The sequence below is a fragment of the Sarcophilus harrisii genome, chromosome 1, assembly GCF_902635505.1.
Source record: "Sarcophilus harrisii chromosome 1, mSarHar1.11, whole genome shotgun sequence".
NCBI classification, from domain to species: domain Eukaryota; kingdom Metazoa; phylum Chordata; class Mammalia; order Dasyuromorphia; family Dasyuridae; genus Sarcophilus; species Sarcophilus harrisii.
This window is the reverse complement of record NC_045426.1, coordinates 168867893-168889035: the sequence shown is the minus strand read 5'-3', so window position 1 is coordinate 168889035 and position 21143 is coordinate 168867893. Positions and strand designations below refer to the sequence as shown.

Here is a 21143-nt window from a genome sequence, read left to right as displayed (position 1 = left end):
AAATTCTGAAATTTTTTCTTGACCTTTTGATATCATCCCCTGGTTTTAGAAGCCTAATATACTGGTTTTGTTTATTCCCTTCACAATTGTATCACCTTCAGCATAGATGTCTTTTTTGAATACTTTGTCCAGTCTCATTGCTTTTCTTATCCTTGTTCTCTTAATGCCCTGTTTAAGAACATCTGGAACTGTGATGGTAGGATACCAGTATGATAATCACTCCTTTTTTTGATAGTGATAAGTTTGTCAAAATGTATTTTGCAATCTTTTCCCCATTTTTCTTCCACTTATAGTCTTTCCATTTTTATTCTTGAATGCCATTGGAATAATTTTGATTAGTTGAATATCTTTCTAACCTTTTTTATAACTAATTTTAGCCTTCATTGCTTTTCTTTATCCTTTGAAACAGTATTACTCATTTACATTTCTTCATAAAATTTTACAAACTAGTTATAATCTAACTCAGTAATGTCAGCTTCCTTTTTTCATTTGACTGCTAAGTCAGGTATTTGTTGACTAAAATGACTTTCTTGGTTCTCTTATTGTGATAGTTAATTTATATTGATTAAACTTCTGAATAAAATTGTTAGATAATTTATTGATGTCATTTCTATTGTCCATTTCCTATTTTTGATTTTCAATTACTTGTTCTGATATTTTAAAATTAATTCATTTCAGTTGTATGCCATACATTTCCTTAATTATTATTAATTTTGTCTTTTATTAATTCTGATATTTGCTCTGACAATTTGATCTTACTGGTCTGAAAGCTCACTTGGGGAGAAGTCCCACTTCATTAACAAATCCTTTCCTATCTTTAAAAATGTAATGTCTTTCATTCTTTTTCTGTTATTTGTTGCTTTCCCTGCTAGGCATCTCCCAATTTTAAAAAAACTACCAATATATTCATGTCATAAAAGGCTGTTTAGGGATCTTTTCCCCCCACAGTGGGAGTTTAAGGATAGAAAAAAGCATTTGGAACAATAGTTGAGGATAATGAAATAGAATAAATTAAGAATTAGAGGAATTTAGTGAAGCAGTGAGGTCCTGGTTGAAAATAAATGCCATCAATTTATTGTAGAACTTATATGACTATATTGTTTGTTTTTAAAAACTTAAAAAATTTTTGTTTTATTCTGAACTTAGACACCTTTAGTAGGACCATTGCCATAAACAAAACCATAGGAAAAAGAGGATTTTATATGAAAATATTTATCTCCATTTTAATTGCTTTTTTAAAAAAAATGCAATAAAAGTTTAAACAACTGTACTTACTGTACTTCTCAACTTCCTTCTGCTCTCTTTTGAATATTATTTGAAATTATTGTAAACCATCCCTCCCTCTTTTTTGTGACACGACTATTGCTAACCCTTTTCTGCTCTACCCTCATTGGAAACTAAGAAAAAAAGGAACACATAACAAAAAAACATGGTGAAACAAAATAAATCCATCAGTTGCCATATCCAAAAATGCATTTCCTTTTAAAATATATATTTTTAAAATTTTGAGTTTAAATGACAAAAGAGCAACTTCACATATATAATAGAGTACAAAAAGATTTTAAATGAAACTATGAATTCCCATTAAAACGTGTGTTTTCTTTTATGTCCGCACTTTGAATATATGTCCCCTCTATAAGGAGAAACATGCTTCATCACAAGGTCTTAGAAATGTGATTGGTTATTGTTTTGATCAGAATTTGTATATTTTTAAAAGTTGTGTTAATTTACAGTTTTGTCTTTGCATGAATTGTTCTCCCAGTTCTTCTTATTTTATTTTATGTTAGTTTATACTGTCCAGGATTCTTTGAAATCACATCTTTAATAATTTCTTATCACAATAATATTCCATTATATTAATATATCATCATTTATTCATTGCACAGTTGATGATGATATCTTATTGCCCTGCCTTGCCCTTCAAGATAAGGACGTTTTGTTTTGCTTTTGACCTTTTGTCTGGTATCATCCTTCCTTTTAATCCAACTCCTTTCTCTCCCAGCTTGTTTCTCCTTTGTTTGATGTATTTCTACACATTTGAAGTGTATGTATGTGTTCGCTTCTTTATCTGGATCAGAAAATAACAACATTGTTGTTCAGCTCCCCCCACCATTCTGTTTTTGTATATTCTTCATCCTACCTCAGTTACAAGAAATATGAAGTTCTTCCCTCTTCTTCCTAGAAAGGAATGGGGCAATCTTTTTATTACCTTTCTTTTGATTTTCTTCCCCTTTTAAACTCTACCACGTCTTCTATTTTTCTTATTTAACTCCTTTAATATGTTTTGAAGTTATGCCTGTTTCTTCACCCTTGTTAGAATATTAACATCCCTTCATCATACATCCTCTTCTGCTTGTTCACATAATTCTAAGTTATTCTTGCCTCTTGTTTCTATTTCAGTATTCCTACAAAGCTCTTTTTACTAGTAGTGCTGAAAAATATTCTTTCCATTAAAAATCCATTCCCTACCCCCAGTAGAATTACATTCAGCTTTGCTAGGTTAACTTATTCTTAGATGTAAAACCTCTTTGCCTTTGGGTACATTGAATCACAGCTTTTCTTCTTCATTTATAGTAAAAATAGCCAGGATTGTATGATCCTGACTCCTTGTCATTGGTATTTGACTGCTTTTTCTGGATATTTATTTGTAGCATTTTTTTCTTTGACATGAGAGTTCTGTGTTTTGACCACTGACTTCCTCGATATTCTTCCTTTCTCAAATCAAACGGTCATTGGTGGACCCTTATTATGGAGAGGGGGAGGAAAAAGGGGAGAGAAGAAGAGGGAGAGAAAGAGAACTTGAAATACAGTGTTCAGTATTTAAAAAAATTTTTTTCATTGCCTTTTAAATTATCTTTTTTTGACCATTTTCCAAATTGGTTGTTTGATAGCAGATGTCTTACATTTTCTTGTATTAAAAAATTTTTTTTTCCCTAATACCTCTGTTTCAGTGAGTCATTGATTCATAGTTTGTCTGTTCTAGTTTTTAGGCAGTCTTTTATTTGGTTAAGGTGTAACTTCTATTTTAAATTATTCTTTCAGTTTTTGCCTCTATAATTTAAAAAAAAATTTTTAACTCTTGCTTTTTTCTTTTAGGGAGTCATGTAGTTGTTGAAAATCCATTTTTTCCTTTGATTTCTGCTTGTGGTTCACATATTTTATCCACTTTTCTGCTAATTGGTGAGAGCTCACTGTGTGTGTGTGTGTGTATGTGTGTGTAGTTATATCATGCCACCTCACCTCCTTCCTAGAATGAACTCAGACCTACTAGTCATACCACTACATCTTTTCAACTGAACCTCTTTAGAAGTACATGTATTTAGCCACAGAAACCTGGCTTCATCAGCTTCATATTATACTGTGGTTTGTATTCTCCTTCCCTCCCCCTTCTTCTTGTTCAGGGAGTAGAAATAAAAATCAGTTATTTTCCTTACTTCTAGAAAGGACAAGTCACATGAGTATCTTGTAGATCCACTCATCTTGCCTGTAAACTCACAAGGATACCACCCTGGATATCATTGCTCATGAGTATTATATTATACCCCAATTAGAATTTAAGCTTTTTATGGTCAGGCATTTTCTCACTTTTGTTGTTGCATCACTACACAGCATATTACTTCTATTACATAATAAATGCTTTTTTCAATTCATTCACTCTTTAGAAATTGTTCTTGTTCTTGTATCATCTCTCACAGTCATCATTCAGGGAAGTGGTTCCTGTGAAGAAGGAACCATTTCTACTAACTTCCAACCAACTACCACCACAGGGCAATCCAATCTGGTTAAAGTAGCAAAGTCCCCTAAGAAAGTGACAGGAGGCAGCATGGATTGGGCAAGTCAAATCACCCACATTATCACTGTCCTTCCTCAGACCCTGATGGAAACATCCCAGGGTCCAAAAATCTTAGGAAATTAAGACCAGAATTTTTCTAGTATAGCCATCATTGTGGGCAGAAATCATTGTGAAGGGCACCTTTATCATCACCAACAACAACTGCTAACTAATTGTCACTATAGGCAGATAAATACAGGAGCCTTGGGAGCAGCAGAACCCACTAGCCCATTATTCCTGCTTCTAGACTACTATTCTCTATCTTTATCTGGAGAAGAAACTCCTGTGGAAAAGAAATCAGCTGTATCAAACTCCAGCTACTCATACTAACTTAGTTGAAGTGGGAAAGTACCTGCCTGGAGAGAGAGTCAGGCAGCAGTTTGTGCCAGAAAAGTCAGGCTTCCCTATTCTACTACCTTGGCCACCACCTCCCCTTCACCCCGATGGAGATGGCCCAGACCCTAAAATCCCGAAAATGCCTTGGAAATGATACTTCTGTAGCAATCAGCTTTAAAAGAAGCATCATACCTGGAGAGATGCCACCTGGAGAGTGCTCCTGCAGGTACTCTAGCCCTGACTCCTGAAGACCCTGGAAGGAATGTTCTCATCACAAAAGTCCTTGGCACTTCATAAAGCTCATCATTAGAAACTGACAAGATTTTATCAGTGGATATGACATTAATGAAAAAATATCAACTTCTCCTCTGGTTGTGCACTCTAAGGATCAAGGGGCCTTTGTATCTGACTTACACCTAGAACCTTCCATATGTGTTGCCTCCCCCAATAGAGCCTTGCTCCTTGATGGCAGGAGCTGTTCTGTTAGTGTCCCAGAATTTAGCAGAGTGCTTTGCCTATAGTAAGCACTCATAAATGCTTCATTTGTTCATTCCTTCACCCGTTTCTTATATATTTTGTATATCAAACTTTTACTAGAGATATTTACAATGAAGATATTTATTCCCATTAGATAATTCTTTTTTATTATTTTATTTATTGATTTTGCTTGTGCAGAAGTTTTTTAATTTTGTGACTAGAATTGATTATTATTTTTTTATGATCACCTTTACTTAAGGGCTACCCTCACAGGTGAGGAAAAGAGGAAAATGGAGATAACATAGAAGGTTTTTGAGGTATGGGTAAGACAAAAGTTATTTCTTGCTGATGGTTTCAATTTTCTTAAGAGTTCTCAATCTTTTGCCAGAAAGGAAATTTGTAGTAAAGATAACAAAAAATAAAACACCATGGAAATATAAAACTTATGGAATATATGACATTTGAGGAAATATGGCATTAAAGATAATTTTTGAATATTGGGAAGCTTATCATTATCAAATATTGCTTTAATGCTTTCATAAAGCTTATATTGTAAAAATTATAAAGAGGTCAGTGCCTACTGAGTATATAGTAGAAGGCACCAAAAAAAAAAAAAAATGGATAGTTCAGTCTTTTTTTAATTGTTGTTTGTGAAATTTATTTCCTTCTTTGATTTCTTTCTGTAACTGCATTTGGATTATAGAGGGACAACAAATATGGAACTGGTTCATTGGATAGTAAATACTTATTACTGTTGTAAGAACTATGGGGATTAAAAGGAGTTTGGTATATTTGCCTTCAAGATGGTTACCGTCTTCAAAAGGGAGGAAAATTTCTTGGCATTTATGAAGTAGGCAATAGAAGAAGATAAAGTGATGTTTGAGAGAGGTTTCCTAAACCTAAAGGATGTGAAATAAAGACATGGCTTTAACATATGGGATGGTCTACCATAAAAATCTTAGATCTTTGGACCTTTTGGTTTTGAGTTCATGTTTTAAATATAAAATTTTAAAGGGGAGGTGGTGATGGTCTCTGACTTTTTAATGATTTCCCTATGTGTATGATATGGTAGTAGAGAATTTAAATAACCTGCAGTGGACTGCCATAATCTTAGACAGCACAGCTTATTTTATCATAAAATAATGCCATAAGTTACTCAGAAAAATTAGATACTGCATTTAACTTTCAAGGTGTTCTATGTATTCTAAAGATGGAAGAATGAGTAAAACTCAACTAATTCAAAGATAATGCTTTAAATTCAAAGATAAAACTTTTGAATAATTGATGTTCACAAAAGGAAGAAGAAAATAAATGTCTTAAAGCAGTTTTGATAAAAATAGTGCTACGGTATTTAAATTTACCACATATGATATTGGCTACTACTAAATACCATATTATCTCTTCAAAAAGCTCCTTGAATTGTTTTATTTCATATAACTACATATGAAATGAAGAATAAATTGTTGTTGTTGTTGTTGTTACAGGCAGCTATTAAATCTAAGAAAGCTACAGATACCTATAAGCTGTATGTGGAAAAATATGCAACAGCCAAATCTGATTTTGAACAGAAAATGACAGAAACGGCACAGGTTGGTCATGGAATAAGGGTATATTTCACTTTTAAAAAATTAGGGCCAGTTCTGTTAAACATAAAATTGATAGGAAAAAAAATTGAGTTGTTGTTATATGAAGTTAAGATTGTGTTTTTATAGTTGTAGGATTATATTTGTTATTAAAAAATCGAGTATAAAAATACTTTTTTTTATTCAACATAGGTTTCTCAGCTCAGATTTAATTGCTTTAGTGAGCTTTCAATAAATATCCTCTACCAGTACAGATTGGCACCTGTTTTCTAACTTAAAATCTTAAAAAGGTTCTGGAGGAGGGAGGGAGAAAGAAAAAAACATTTATTAAGTGCCTTTGTTTGTCAGGTACAGATTTAGTTGGTGTAGTGAAGTGCAGGGATGAAACTCTCTTTACTAGTAACTAGTAACTGAACAGTCTTAAAGAGGTACCTGGAAGCTAGTATTTATTAAGCACCTACAACATGCCAAGAACTACGCTAGCACTTGAAAAATTTTATCTTATTTGATCCTCATAACAACCCTGGGAGGTAGGTGCTCTTATTATCCCCATTTTACAGTTGAAAAGATTGAGACAAACAGCCATTAAATGACTTGCCAAAGGTCACATAACTTCTAATCAACTGCTGCCAACAGTCAAATAAACACAGGATTCTTAAGGTAGCTAGAAGCATCAGATCATTGTTGCTGCTTCTAAACTAGTCCTCACTGTCATCCAGAGAAAGAGATGTTTAGAGGTCACATTTGAGCTTAGGTCTTCCTGACTATTGGTCTAGTACTCTATTCACTGTATTGCCCAGGTGCCTTTAGGCCAACTGCCTCCCAGGATAATAAGAGATTAAATAACTTGTTCTGTCAGCAAGCTAATATATACCAGAGGAAGGACTGGAATCCAAGACTGGAGGTCAGCTTTTTATCCTTTAAACTATAAAGATAAAAATATTATTCCCTCCCCCCTTATTATTCTTACTGTTTTGTAGTCAATGGATTTGACACTTTTTTATGCAATAAGAAATAAAAATTAGTTTGCCTTATTTTCCTTTTTTAAAAAATTATTTTTAATGCACATTATTTTATGAATCATTTTGGGAGAGAAAAATCAGAGCAAAAGGGAAAAATAATGGGAGAGGAAAAAAAAAACAGAAAAAAGAAGTGAACATAGTATGTTTTGATTTACATTCACTCTCCATAGTTCTTTTTCTGGATAAAGATGGCATTTTCTATTCAAAGTCTATTGGAATTGCTAGGGATCACTGAACCACTTGCCTATTTTTCTAAAGATATATTTGGTACAGCTTTGAAAATAATCAATTGCACAATTACTTTTTGAGCTCAAAAGATTTCTTTAATGGGGTATTTGAGCTGTTTTGTTGTAAATTTTTATTGCTGAAGACTTTTGAAAGCCATTCTTGTAAAAGAATAAGAAGTTTTCAAAGAAGATTCAGGGGAAATGCGTGTCCTTTTAACAGTCTGATATGATAGATAACTGACTAGATGAAAAGTATTCTCTACATATATATTTGAACTTAGTATAGTTTCTTAAGCAAATGAACAAGTGCTTCCTCCTGGATTTCATGCAGTCAGTGCTGTATTTTATATATATTGTATTATAATCATGGCTCTCTGTGCCCCCTATACTAGCCTACATTTTGGCCTACTTGCCTAATTCAGCTAGTTTAAACATTACCAGTCTCTAAGTAACTCTCAGTGAAATTCTTATCAGCATATTTAAAAAGCTTATATATCTCATGCAAGTCAGTATAGATCTTTTTCATATGATTTTTTGTAATTTAGCCATCATTTCTTTATATTGTCCATAAAGATGTCATGAGAGATTTTGTCATTATTTTCCACGGTGTGCAAAACTGCAATATCTTGGTTGCTGGGAGAGATACAAAGTTTAGATAAGATGTGGTTTCTGATTTCATAGAACATAAATGTTTGTAGGAAATAAAATACAAATACAAAGTGTAATATAGAATGTTACTACTAATGACATGCAAAGTCCAGGGAGGATAGTTATTATTGATTAAGGGCATCAATCAAGGAGGTATTTATGTAGAAGATGAATTTGAATTTTAACCATCATAGACAACAAAGAATTACTCAAGATTTGATTTCTCTGCATGGGAGTGAAAAATATCCAAATCTGTGCTTAAAATATTCCATATCAGAAGCATTCTCTTTATCACTCTTCCTAATCACCCTAAAAAAGTATCTTCTCTGTGATCTAATTCTAAGTGAACTCACACTTGTTCCTAATGATTACTGTTTTCTTTTGAAGTTCTTTGTAAGTGATTTATTTAATAATCCTTGGATTTTGATGGGGAATTGATATCAAATTTGCCAGGTGGTAGTTTCTGCTTCTTTTTACTTTTTTGAAAAATGAAAAGGAATATTTTCCTATGTCCAGTTGTTTGGTACTGCCCTAATTTCATAAAGATTGCTGACTATAAATGTGTGATCACATCTATTCTCTATCTTTAGTGATGTGTAATTCATCTTGGCTTGGAGATTTGAACTCATGATGCAGTTTCATAAAGATAGAAAAAATATTTTTAATGAGAAAGTTGGGTAGATGATTTTGAACACAGGTATACATCTAGGAACTCTTGGCAATATTAGCTGGTTTGTTATTTTGTTATGATGAGGGTTAGCTTACCTTCATAAAATTATATCTGTCCTCCAGAGTAATTTTTTAAAAAATATGTTTTCATATTATGTTTTAGACCATATATAAGCATTTAGCTTATAAGCAACTACCAAGGAGATTTATTAAGTATCTACACTTTGTAAAATCTATTTGCTTATAATCATCTTGGCAGTAATTTAGAATATTTTTCAGTTATTGGTTATTAAATATTTACTAAGTTAGATATGTTCAATTAAAGTTTCATTGAAGTAATTTTGAAAATTTATTACTGACAAGACTGTAATTTTTTATATTTGCTGCACAGAAATTTCAAGATATTGAAGAAACTCACCTTATTCATATAAAAGAGATTATAGAATCTTTGTCAAAGGCTATTCAGGAAATTCATTTACAGATAGGCCAGGTAAGTTTATTTTATATTAAACTTTTTTTTTAAGATAATATGTTTAACTTTATTTTTGTCATGTTCCAGAATATACAATGTTTATGTTCTTGGATCTCAATGACTAGTATATATGACTAATATACAATAAACAATTATCTTCTTATCTCTACGTTAAACTTGTGCTTTAACAGCTAGGGAGAGTTGGCTACTCTAGACAGAAATTGTTTTGTATCAAAAGTGAATGAGATAAAAAAAAAATCCAGACAATATTGATTTGGCTGCAGAACATAATCAGAACTAATTAAAGAAAAAATCTAGTAGATTCATTTTTGATACTATAGTAAATAACACTCCCATTATCATTAATTTCTAGAGTCTATGAGAACTGGCACAGAATGTCTGCTTGTAAGAATCATAGATAGAAAAAATGATCACCCAGAACAATCCCCTCTTTTTGCAGAGGAAGAAACTAAAGCCCTGAAGATTAAGTGATTTGTTCTATGTCACTGAGTCTCAGAGGAAGTTTTGAACCCAAGTCTTCTGACTAGAGCCATTGTTCTTTTTACTGTGCCATGCTGCTTTTATATTACATATTGACATTAGATTAGAAAAAACAGATGTATATAGGCACATACTTAAATATACAATTCATAAGTTTATTGAGAAAATCACCAGGAAAGAAGATTCAGATGTATTTTTCACAGTGAATATATTTAACTATCATATCTGTTAAATAACTAAGTTAGTTTTTGATTGCTATGGAAATAGCCATCTGCACTAGCAAATTTTAACCATATTGTTTTGAAATTTCAAAATTCAAGAGTCCTTACTTTTGTTTCCATTTATTGGGGGGGGGGGGGGGGGGACAAGAAACAGATGCCTTGATGGTCAATTTCTAGCATTGGATTACATTGTGAAAATATAAGTCATTTTTGTTTAAAAATATCCCAACTGATTTGATAACATCGCATAACATTTGTTTTGGGTATTGTCTACCCTGGAATAATTGATAAAATGTGAAAAAGTTGGAAAAAAGCTGTTTTCTCCTGTGAGGTAAGTAAGACCACAAGACTGGAAGCACAAGAGAAGTGGTTCACTTGTCCAGATTTAGGCACCTGAGTTAATTTTCAGAATATATAGATTATATATTTTTTTCAAAGCTCTTTTAAAGTCAGTCTTAAATAAAAGGAAAAATCTCATGTTGGTGCTAACTTTTTTTTTTTTTAATGGCAGTTGCTTCTTAATTAGAATAGAAATTTAAAAAAAAGAAAATAGTCTTTAATTGTACTTTTCTTTAGATACATGAAGAATTTATAAACAACATGGCAAACACCACAGTTGAAGGTTTGATACAGAAATTTGCTGAGTCAAAAGGCACTGGGAAGGAAAGACCTGGTAAGATTAAAAATTATTCAGAAGAACATTTTCTAAAAAATTCTAAAATACATTTAGCTCTATATAGACTTAGCTAACTTTTAAATTCTCTTAGCAGCTCTTGATTATAGCTATAATGTGATAAACTTAATCTAAATAATGTTTGTAATATTACAAAATATCTGTAAGCTATATAATATAGCTATAAAATATCTAAGCTTTTAAACTAATATCCTTTTTGGGAGGGTAGGGCTAAAAATTTGATACAAATTAAAACGAATATTACAACAGAATAACTTGGCAGTAGGTGCATTTTAGTTATGATGAGAAAATTGGGAGCCATTGAAGATTTTTGTGGAGGGGTGAAATGGTCATATCTTAGTGCTATTTTTATATTAACTAAGACAAATTCTTAACATGATTATGAATATGATGAACAATAAAGGAGGAGTCTTAAGGACTTTACTACCTGTGTTTTAGGTAGAAGACATCTAGGTGACTCCACAATTGAAAAATTCAGGAACTATTGTAAATGTGATCTGACCAAATGAAAGGGAATGAATATTCTCAGTAATATTTCTCCACAGTTATTAAGAAGAGTAGGTATTAATGAGGATTGTAAAGAATAAAGTAGCAGTTGGGAAAGTTCCCAGTGAGCATTTACATGAAAGAAGAGAATACCATTTGTTAAATGCTGATATGTTCTGTTCAAGCAGTTTTGCAAATATTCAGAGGGAGGGCATCAGGAAAGCCATCTGAGGTCTGTTATACTGTAAAGATGAGAGGGGAGTGCTTTTCTGATACAGAAGACCTTCTGTGTAAGGTATAGAGTGGAAAATGGAATGTGTGTAGAGCAGGACAATTTGACAGAAATGGAGAATGTGGAAGAGAATAATATGAATTGGTATTAGAAAGGTAGATGGAATCCAGATTGTGAAGATTGTTAAAAGTAAGCTGAAGAGTTTGGATTGTATCCTAGGGAAAATTGGGAGCCATTGAAGATTTTTGTGGAGGGGTTAAATGGTCATATCTTAGTTTTAGGAATGTTTAGCAGCTATGTGGTAGAGAGATTGAGAGAGGAGAGGCCTGTTATTGTGTAATGTTCCCTTTTGAGAGCTGATGAGTCTGAACTAAGAACTGTGTAAGTGGAAAGAAAATGCTGAATTCTAAGGATGTTGTGGAAGGAAGATTGACAAGATTGATTGGTTACAGAATTAAAGAGTAAAGAATTACAGATGACTCTTTGGATTGGGAACCTGAATAACTGGGAAGATAATGCTGGCAAAAGAAATGGGAAGAATTGAATCAGGAAAAACGAGATAGAAAAATAGAGGGAGAATGGGTGGAGAGTTCTTTATTGAATACAGAATGTCATAGCTCCCTTGTAGCTTATAAAGAACCAAGGAGGTTGGAGGAAGATGGATCTGAGCAAAACATTTTGAGAATTACTTTTCACAGTGAGAGTTCATAGTTTGACTGCATTAGGTCAGCTAAAGTGCCACCACCCTAAGAAATATTTTCTAATCTTACCCTCTTATACTTAAGTTGCTCATGTTCTCTTGGTTTAATTACATTATATTTTATTTATCAGCATACTTTCCCCATCCAGGGAAATGGCATATCTTTGAGGAAAGGGACTTTTATTTCTGTACTAGCAGAATGCCTTGTACACAGTAGGTGTTGAATAAATTTTTTTTTCTTTATTCAACTGTTAGGGTAAAGTAAAGAGAGCTATTATATGAGTCTGAATGATGCCTTAGAGCCAGGGACTTGAATTGACGTAGAAAATAGAAAGAACTTAGTAGTTTGCTGAACCCTAAGCCGAACTGATCTCAAATATCTTTATTTTGTTAAATTATAATCTTAAATCCAGTTTTTTTAAATAGAATAACAAAAACTTTAATAAAGCAATTTGAACTAGAATAGCACTTAAGTTTTTCCTGAATTATTGAACCAGAACAAAACTGGCACATAGATTAGTCTCTGAATTAAGCTTATATTTCATTTCATTTGAGGCCTTGCTCAGGGATAGACAGTCTGTGGCAGGGGTGTTTGATGTCCCTTTATCCTGTCACACCCTATGTATTCTTTCTTTTCTCTCATTCCACTGCTCTAAGTGTTATCTCCTCCTCCTTCCTTCTTTTTCCTGCCTTAGCTTTAAGGTTAATAGACTTAAGGTAATATTTAGACCTTAGAGTATTTAAGATTGAATAAATTGAGGGTGGAGCAATTATATTTGTTTTTTAGCTTATCACATATCAGTAGCTGATTAATACATACTCAGAAATAATTGTTCTTTTTGTACTTCATCTCATTGTTTCTCCTGAAAATTTAGAAAAACAAAGATGTAAACAAACATGAAAGTAAGTCTAAAATCATTTATAATTTAGCAATATATCTAATTATGTTTTAAATACATGACAAACAAGCTAATGAAATAATTTAGGCAAAAGGAATATTAGTAGCAGCTTGATGCATTTTTTAAAAATATAGGTTAGCAAATATTTTACCAACTCTAAACTTTGCAACTACCTTTTAGGAACTTAAAAAAGGACACTGTCTACTCCCTGTTCCTATTAATGTTTTACCTGTGCTAATATATTTGGCCAAACCTATTGAGAATCATATAGTTTCCTTGAAAGATTTAACAGAGTAAATAATAGAAAGGAGATAGGTGGTTTTAACAAAAAAATATCAAATTAAGTCCTATAAATGTAGGTTGCATTCATTTATTTTGCTATTATGTATTAGAATACACTTTTCCTAAAGATTTATCATTATCTAAAGAGTCATTTTTTTTTGAAGATTATAAGAATATTTCACCATGTTTTGGTCACATGCTTGGTTAATAGCTAACAATTACTGTTCTGTTTTTTGCTCAGCTTTGGCAGCCTTAATTTATGATTGTTACTGAGTGTTATTTACCATGTAACTCCTATCCCTTTCCCCCTTCTTATCCTCCCCCTTACCTATTCATTTTTTTCAGATAATTGTATTTAAGGGTGGTGTGGGGAAGGGTGGGGCACAGAATTAATATCATATTCTCTTATGGGAAGTATTTTACTGAGTTTATTGTGGTCATAAACTATTTTTTGAGCCCTGTCTGCTTTGCAAGAGTGCCCTCTAGTGGATAATCTTTTCCCCTAAAGAATTTTAATGTAATCTGTCAATATATAGGTTTGGGGAATAGAAAATATTAAATCTGAGTTTGTATAGGTTTAACATTTAACTTGTCTCTCTTTGTTTTGAAATATAGCTACTCAGTTAAAAAAAAAAGAGAAAATTACTCTTTACTATGTAAAACACTAATTGTAAAGTAATTTGGGAATATTGGAAGTTTATTTTTTCTGTCTCAAAATCTGTTTATGTTCTTTTTGTAGTAAATTTTTAAGTAAAATATTGTCATTTGTTTTTTAACACTAATTCTAAATAGGGCTAATTTGTTAAGAAATTCTGTTATTACTAAACTAGATGCATTATAGTTCTGGCATGATTTTGAAAAATTCATGTTTGTTGTCATGATAGATCTTGTTTTTATTTAAACATTTTTCATTTTGAATTTAACTATAAAAAAAAGTGTTTACATACACATAGTGAAACTCCAAAAGATTTAATGTGTAATCCATTTATTGTTTTAAAGAAAGAAATGTTTTACATTTTTTTCAAAATTGTCTCAATTTTTCTTCCTTCTGAGTTTCATTTCATTTTCTTGTGTGCATTTTAAAAATGTTACAGTGACCCTATTTTGAGGTCATCATTACTGCTAATATTTCCTTTTTCTTGACTCCCTACTGAATAAAATTAAGAAAATAAAGAGAAGGAGCTTTGTAGTGTTAAGTAAAAAATAATTAATTTAGTGACAATTTTAAAAAAATGAATGTGTTTCTGTACCTTGTGCCCATCATCTCTCTGTCAAGATGTGCTTTATCATAGGTTCTCTAGTGACATGGTGGGTCATTGCACTGATCAGAATTCTTAAGTCTTTCAAAGTTGTTTTTTCTATTTAGTTTATCCTGGTCATCAAGGAGTCCATATTTTGGATAGGATTTAATACTTTTCTAAGTTATTTTTTTTTAAATTTTTAATAGCTTTTTATTTACAAGTTATATGCACGAGTAATTTTACAGCATTGACAATTGCCAAACCTTTTGTTTCAATTTTTCTCCTCGTTCCCCCCACCCCTTCCCCTAGATGACAGGATGACCAATACATGTTAAATATGTTAAAATATAAATTTAATACAAAATAAGTATACATGTCCAAACCATTATTTTGCTACAAAAAGAATTGGACTCTGAAATATTGTACAATTAGCCTGTGAAGGAAATCAAAAATGCAGGCAGGCAAAAATGTAGGGGTTAGGAATTCAATGTAATGGTTTTTAGTCATCTCCCAGAGTTCTTTCACTGGGTGTAGCTGGTTCAGTTCATTACTGCTCCATTGGAACTGATTTGGTTCATCTCATTGCTGAAGATGGCCAGGTCCATCAGAATTGATTATCATATAATATTGTTGTTGAAGTATATAATGATCTGCTAGTCCTTCTCATTTCATTCAGCATCAGTTCGTGTAAGTCTCTCCAGGACTTTCTAAAATCATCCTGTTGGTCATTTCTTACAGAACAGTAATATTCCTTAATATTCATATACCACAATTTATTCAGCCATTTTCCAATTGATGGGCATCTACTCATTTTCCAGTTTCTAAGCCCAGTAGTAACACTGCTGGATCAAAGGGTATGCACAGTTTGATAACTTTTTGAGCATAGTTCCATATTGCTCTCCAGAATGGAGATGTATTCACAATCCCACCAACAATGTATTAGTGTCCCTGTTTTCCCACATCCCCTCCAACATTCCACATTATCTTTCCCTGTCATTCTAGCCAATATGACAGGTGTGTAGTGGTATCTCAGAATTGTCTTAATTTGCATTTCTCTGATTAATAAATTGGAGTTGGAGCATCTTTTCATATGGCTAGAAATAGTTTTAATTTCTTCGTCTGAGAATTGTCTGTTCATATCCTTTGACCATTTGTCAATTGGAGAATGGCTTGATTTCTTATAAATTAGAATCAATTCTCTATATATTTTGGAAATGAGACCTTTTTCAGAACTTTTGACTGTAAAAATGTTTTCCCAGTTTGTTGCTTCCCTTCTAATCTTGTCTGCATTTGTTTTGTTTATACAAAAACTTTTCAATTTGATATAATCAAAATTTTCTATTTTGTGATCAGTAATGATCTTTAGTTCTTCTTTGGTCATAAATTCCTTCTTCTTCCACAGGTCTGAGAGGTAAACTATCCTGTGTTCCTCTAATTTATTTATAATCTCATTCTTTATGCCTAAGTAATGACCCATTTTGACCTTATCTTGGTGTACAGTGTTAAGTGTAGGTCAGTGCCTAGTTTCTGCTAGACTAGTTTCTAATTTTCCCAGCAATTTTTGTCAAACAGTGAGTTCGAGTTCTTATCCCAAAAACTGGGGTCTTTGGGTTTGTCAAACATTAGAGTATTAAAATTATTGACTGTTTTGTCCTTTGAACCTAACCTATTCCACTGATCAGCTAATCTATTTCTTAGCCAATACCAAATGGTTTTGGTAACTGCTGTTCTAAGTTACTTTTTATCCTTTTAATTCTTTCATGTGGAGCTTTTATTTAATTTTCCTTTTGTTTCATTTCTTCCTGATATTTTTATAATTCTTGTGAAACATCTGTTACCATTATGAAATTATTCAAGAACCCTTGGGTACTAGTTGCTGGTTTTCTCAAGGGACGTCCTCTGTCCTTGGCTGCCTTTGGAAGAGAGCCTACAGTGTAAGAGGCAACTGAAAGCACAGCCACCAGAAACCTTCTGGGTAGAGGCCTGGAGGCAGGAGGAAGGACCTGAGTTCAAATGTGGCTGATACTTAAACCTTTGTGATCCTGGCCAAGTCACTTGACCTCCATTGGCCTCGATTTCCTGAGCTATTAAATGAGGATAACCTCCATTTTACCAAATGTATAGGACTACTGATCATGGCAGAGAATGTTTAAAAAGGGCAGTTTTCTTGTGAGAAATTTGAGGACCATGAGAATAAAGATGGATAAAAAGAGACAGGGTAAAACAAGGTAGAGAGAAAAGGAAAGAGAGTAGATGGGCACTAAATAATATGAAGGAAGAGAGGCCAGTGAGAAAGAGACAAATGATAGAGTAGATTTCTGGGTACAGACCACAGAGGATGTGGAAATAGAATACACATACTTTGCATATAATTGGAATGGGTGAATGACTGTCAGCTATTTATCTATTTGCCTTGTAAAAGATGTGGTATACAACATGGTAAGGGATAAAGGGTAAATTATGATATAATAAATTGGACTTGTTATATATGTGATAGCTAGTAGTTTATTTATAAGCAGCAGAATAGAGCTTAACTTTTTTCTTTTATCATTATTTTGTTTTCCTTTGTGATCCAAATTTCTCCAGCCCCTGACTTACCCTTTGAGAAGGTAGACAATATAATATCAATTATATATACATATGAATTTATATAAAACATTTCCATATTAGTAGCCATGTTGCAAAAAAAAGCAAGAAAAATAAGAAAGTGGAGGAAAAAAAGCTTTCATTTTGTACCCAGAACTTAGCAATTCTCTGTCTGGAGGTGGCGAATATTTTTTATCCTGAATTCTTTACAATTGTCTTGGATCGGATAGTTTTATTGAGCAAAGTTTTTCACAGTTGATCATCATTAGAATATTTTTGTTACTTTGGACAATGTTCCACTGATTCTGCTCACTTCACTTTGTATCAGTTCATATAAATCTTCCCAAGTTTTTCTGACGCCATCTTGCTCATTATTTCTTATGGTATGGTAGTGTTTCACCTCACTGTCATATGTTCCATATATATCATATATGTACCATATATCATATGTGGCTTGTTCATTCATTCCCCACCTGATGGGCATTCCCTCAATTTTCAATTTTTTTGCACTACACACACACACACACACACACACACACAGCTACCATAAATAGTTTTGTACAGAAAGGTCCTTTCCCTTTTTTTTGATCTCTAAAGTACAGACTTAGTGGTAAAGACTTATAATCCTTTGGGCAGAAAACTAGTTTTTTCTGCAGCAAGTTCCAGAACTTCTATACAGTTTGATACCCAGTAAATAAATTGTCTCACACCATTTTATTTATTTTAAGTATGTTTTTATAAGGAAGAAACATTTTTATAAAAAATGTATTAAATATTTTATTATGTAAAGATTAAACTCACCAGGAAATATGTTGTAGCCAAGGGTGATAATTCTTCTCAGCAATGCTGGATTGTTTTTATTCATTCATTTTTCAGTTATATCCAACTTTTTGAGATTTTCTTGTAGGAGATACTGGAGTGGTTTGCCACTTTCTTCCCTAGCTCATTTTTATAATTGAAGAAACTGGAATAATTAGTGTTAAATAACTTACCCTGGGTCACACTGGTAGTAAATGTCTAAGACTGAATTTGAACTCAGGAAGATGATTCTTCCTGACTCCAAGACACAGGACTTTCTCTATCCATTGTACCACCTACCTGCCCGTTTTTTACTCACTATGGGAAATTAAGGAAAGTTGGAGTGAGGGAAGGGGAAGAAAGGGAAGTAGGGAGTTTGAAAAAAAAATTTATTTTGGTAGCTACACGTAGGCCAACTAGAATCAGGAAAGATCAGAAACATAAGCATCAGGTAAGAGATGGTGGTAAGCCAAGTGTGACATTGAAGTCCTGGACTGGAGTTATTAAAATGAAACATGGAATATATGAGAGACATTATAGAGAAAGAATTGATAGGTCTTTGTGATGGATAGAATGTAGGAGACAACAATAAAAGAATAAATCATATCTTAAAATTTTGAGCCTGGAATACCTCAAAAATAATGAAAATATTTTGGGCAGTAATGGAAAAGTACCATTTTGAAGGAGGAGATATTTTTGAAAAACATTTAAGGTATGAAGTATAGATTGGAGAGAATGTCAATTTTGGAATCTTATAGATGGTATTTAAAAATAACTCCTTAATAGAATTAATATAGAGGGATAATAGAAACCAAAGATTAAACTTTCCTGGGGAGTAAGAAAGGGAGCGGGGAGTAAGAAAGGGAGCAGGGAGTGGTAGTTGGCCAAATTAAAAGGCTTGGGGAAGAAAAGAATCTAATAAAGGAATAAAAACTGTAGGAGAACAAAGAAGGTATAAATGTGCCAGAAATCCAGGAGAATTCTAAGAGAGGAATTAGAAGTTTAATGATATTAGATGCAGTTGGAAAATTGAAATCATTACATTTCGCCAGAAAAGGGGTCACTGATATTTTTTGAGAGAAACAAGATTTTGTACAATAATTACAACTGACATTCACGTTGTCCTTTTGGTTTAAATAGTATTTTATAAATAATTTCTATCCATGTGTGTATGCATACATATATACACAGACATAGCCATACAACCATTGATGTATCTGTAGAGACTAGCTTTCTCTTATTCTTATGTACATAGGTTGTATTTATGCATAGGTATGTATGTCTTCACTAACTCTACATATGTATAAATGTGTACACACACATAAACACATCTTTATCCACATGTTAGGGCTGAAGATAGCAAGAGGATAGTATGATGGATCTGAGAGCTCCAGAGCTCTCACAATACAAATGAGAGTTTGAAATAATAGAACTTGTGAGTTGATTTAGGTGTTTTGGTGTAGACCGTGCCTAGGATCACGCAGCTAGAAAGTGATAAGTGAATTTTTACCACATTGTTGGGGGGTTGTGACTGAGTAGGAGAAGACTGAAAGACCTTTTACTATCAAGGAACTCCAAGCACAGCTATGCTGACCAGATGTGTTGCTGGCAGGTCTGTGACTTCCCGAGGAGAAAGAGCTAGCATGCATCTGATCTAGTGAGTACAGTAGCAGAGAGATAGGGACCTTCCAGCTGTGGACATTTGTAGGAGAGCAGATTCTCTAGTTTCAGTTCCAAGGCAAAGAAAAAAATAAAGGAACTTTAGGGAGCAAGAACATTTGCCAGGACAGTTGTTTGGGTGGCCAGGCCTTAACCTAGGGATAGGGAAGAGTATCGAATTTAGGCTCTGGGACAAAGCTCAGAAAGTAAAAATAAGAAGTATATGAGGCTTGGGGCATCATTCCCCACACTTTGGGACTAGAATCATTATAAAAATAAGCTGCTAAAAAAAATAAATAAAACAAAAATGAGTAAACAAAGGAGAAAGAATCTAACCATAGATAAGAACTATGGAAACAGAAAGATATGGGTTTATATTCAGAGAAAGATAGTAGAGCTAAAAAGCCATTCCTTTTTCAGTGAGAAATGTCAAATGAGTTCTTGGCCAAAGAGAGTTCTTGGAAGAAATTAAAAGGATTTTAAAAATTGAATAAGAGGGATTGAGGAAAAATTAGTGATGGAATTCTGATTGATACTCAGCACAAATATGTTCCCAGTTCTAAACCCACAGAAATCATTAATCATGGGTCTCATACATTAGAACAGTGAGCAGATCAGTATGTTCTGTAATTATATCACCAGGTTACTACATAACAGCTACTATAAAACATAACTCAGAAAGCAGCCAATAAGAAAGTAGCAACAACAGTATGCAGAACAGGACATTGGACTACGGTCTTCAGTAAACCAGTAAATCTTTTCCCTCATATGGTACCTGTGCAGTTCCCCTTCTTTTCTGATTTTGGATGAACCTAGTTTTATAGTCACCACCACATACTAACCCTGAATGAGGTATTCTGCATTCTGGCTAACCACAATTGCAATTCCACTAAGATTTTAGGACCTCCCTATTTTAGCACTTTCCTTCTGTAGCCTCAAAGCCTACACATCTTTGTCTTAATTTGCTGGGCTTCTGACTTCTTCATAGAATTTAGCCCGTCCACTAGATATGTCAATCTTGTGAAAATGCCTTTGCTTGTGTTGGAGACTATCTGAACCAGAATTCTTTCAGAGCCAACACCATGACACATACCTGATACTTCAACAAATAGGAAAAAAAATGAGAGCAATCCAAGAAAATGAAGAAAATTATTTTTTAAAAAATCAACCAAGTAGAAAAAGAGAACCAAAAACTTTAGGAAGAAAATAATTCCTTGAAAACTAGAATTTGGCGAGGGGAAACTAAGGACATTATAAGACACCAAAAAATAATCAAACAAAATCAAAAGAATGAAAAAATAGAACATAATGTGAAACATCTCATCAAAAAAAAAAAACAATTTGGAGAACATATTGAGGAGAGACAATATAAGATTTGTTGGACTATCTGAAAGATCTAAGTTAAAAAAACTAAAGAAATTTGATACAATATTACTAGAAATCATTAATCATTAAGGAAAATTGCCCTGAAATTCTAGAAAACGAAGGCAAAGCAGAAATAGGAAAAAAAATCCACTGAAAGAGATCCCAAGGAAAAACGCAAAGGAATAGCATAGCCAAGTATTAGAGGTCCCAGAC

At 32.9% G+C, this 21143-nt stretch overlaps 1 protein-coding gene across 5 annotated transcripts in view; it reads left to right on the top strand.

The window, feature by feature from the left end:
* FCHO2 (FCH and mu domain containing endocytic adaptor 2) overlaps positions 1-21143 on the top strand; it is a 152128-nt gene that overhangs the window by 52884 nt on the left and 78101 nt on the right. For all 5 annotated transcript variants that reach the window (XM_031966647.1, XM_031966659.1, XM_031966656.1 and 2 more), the window contains exons 6-8: positions 6130-6234; positions 9186-9284; positions 10565-10661. In XM_031966647.1, the coding sequence (XP_031822507.1) occupies positions 6130-6234; positions 9186-9284; positions 10565-10661 (301 nt within the window). The remainder of the gene's footprint in view (positions 1-6129; positions 6235-9185; positions 9285-10564; positions 10662-21143) is intronic.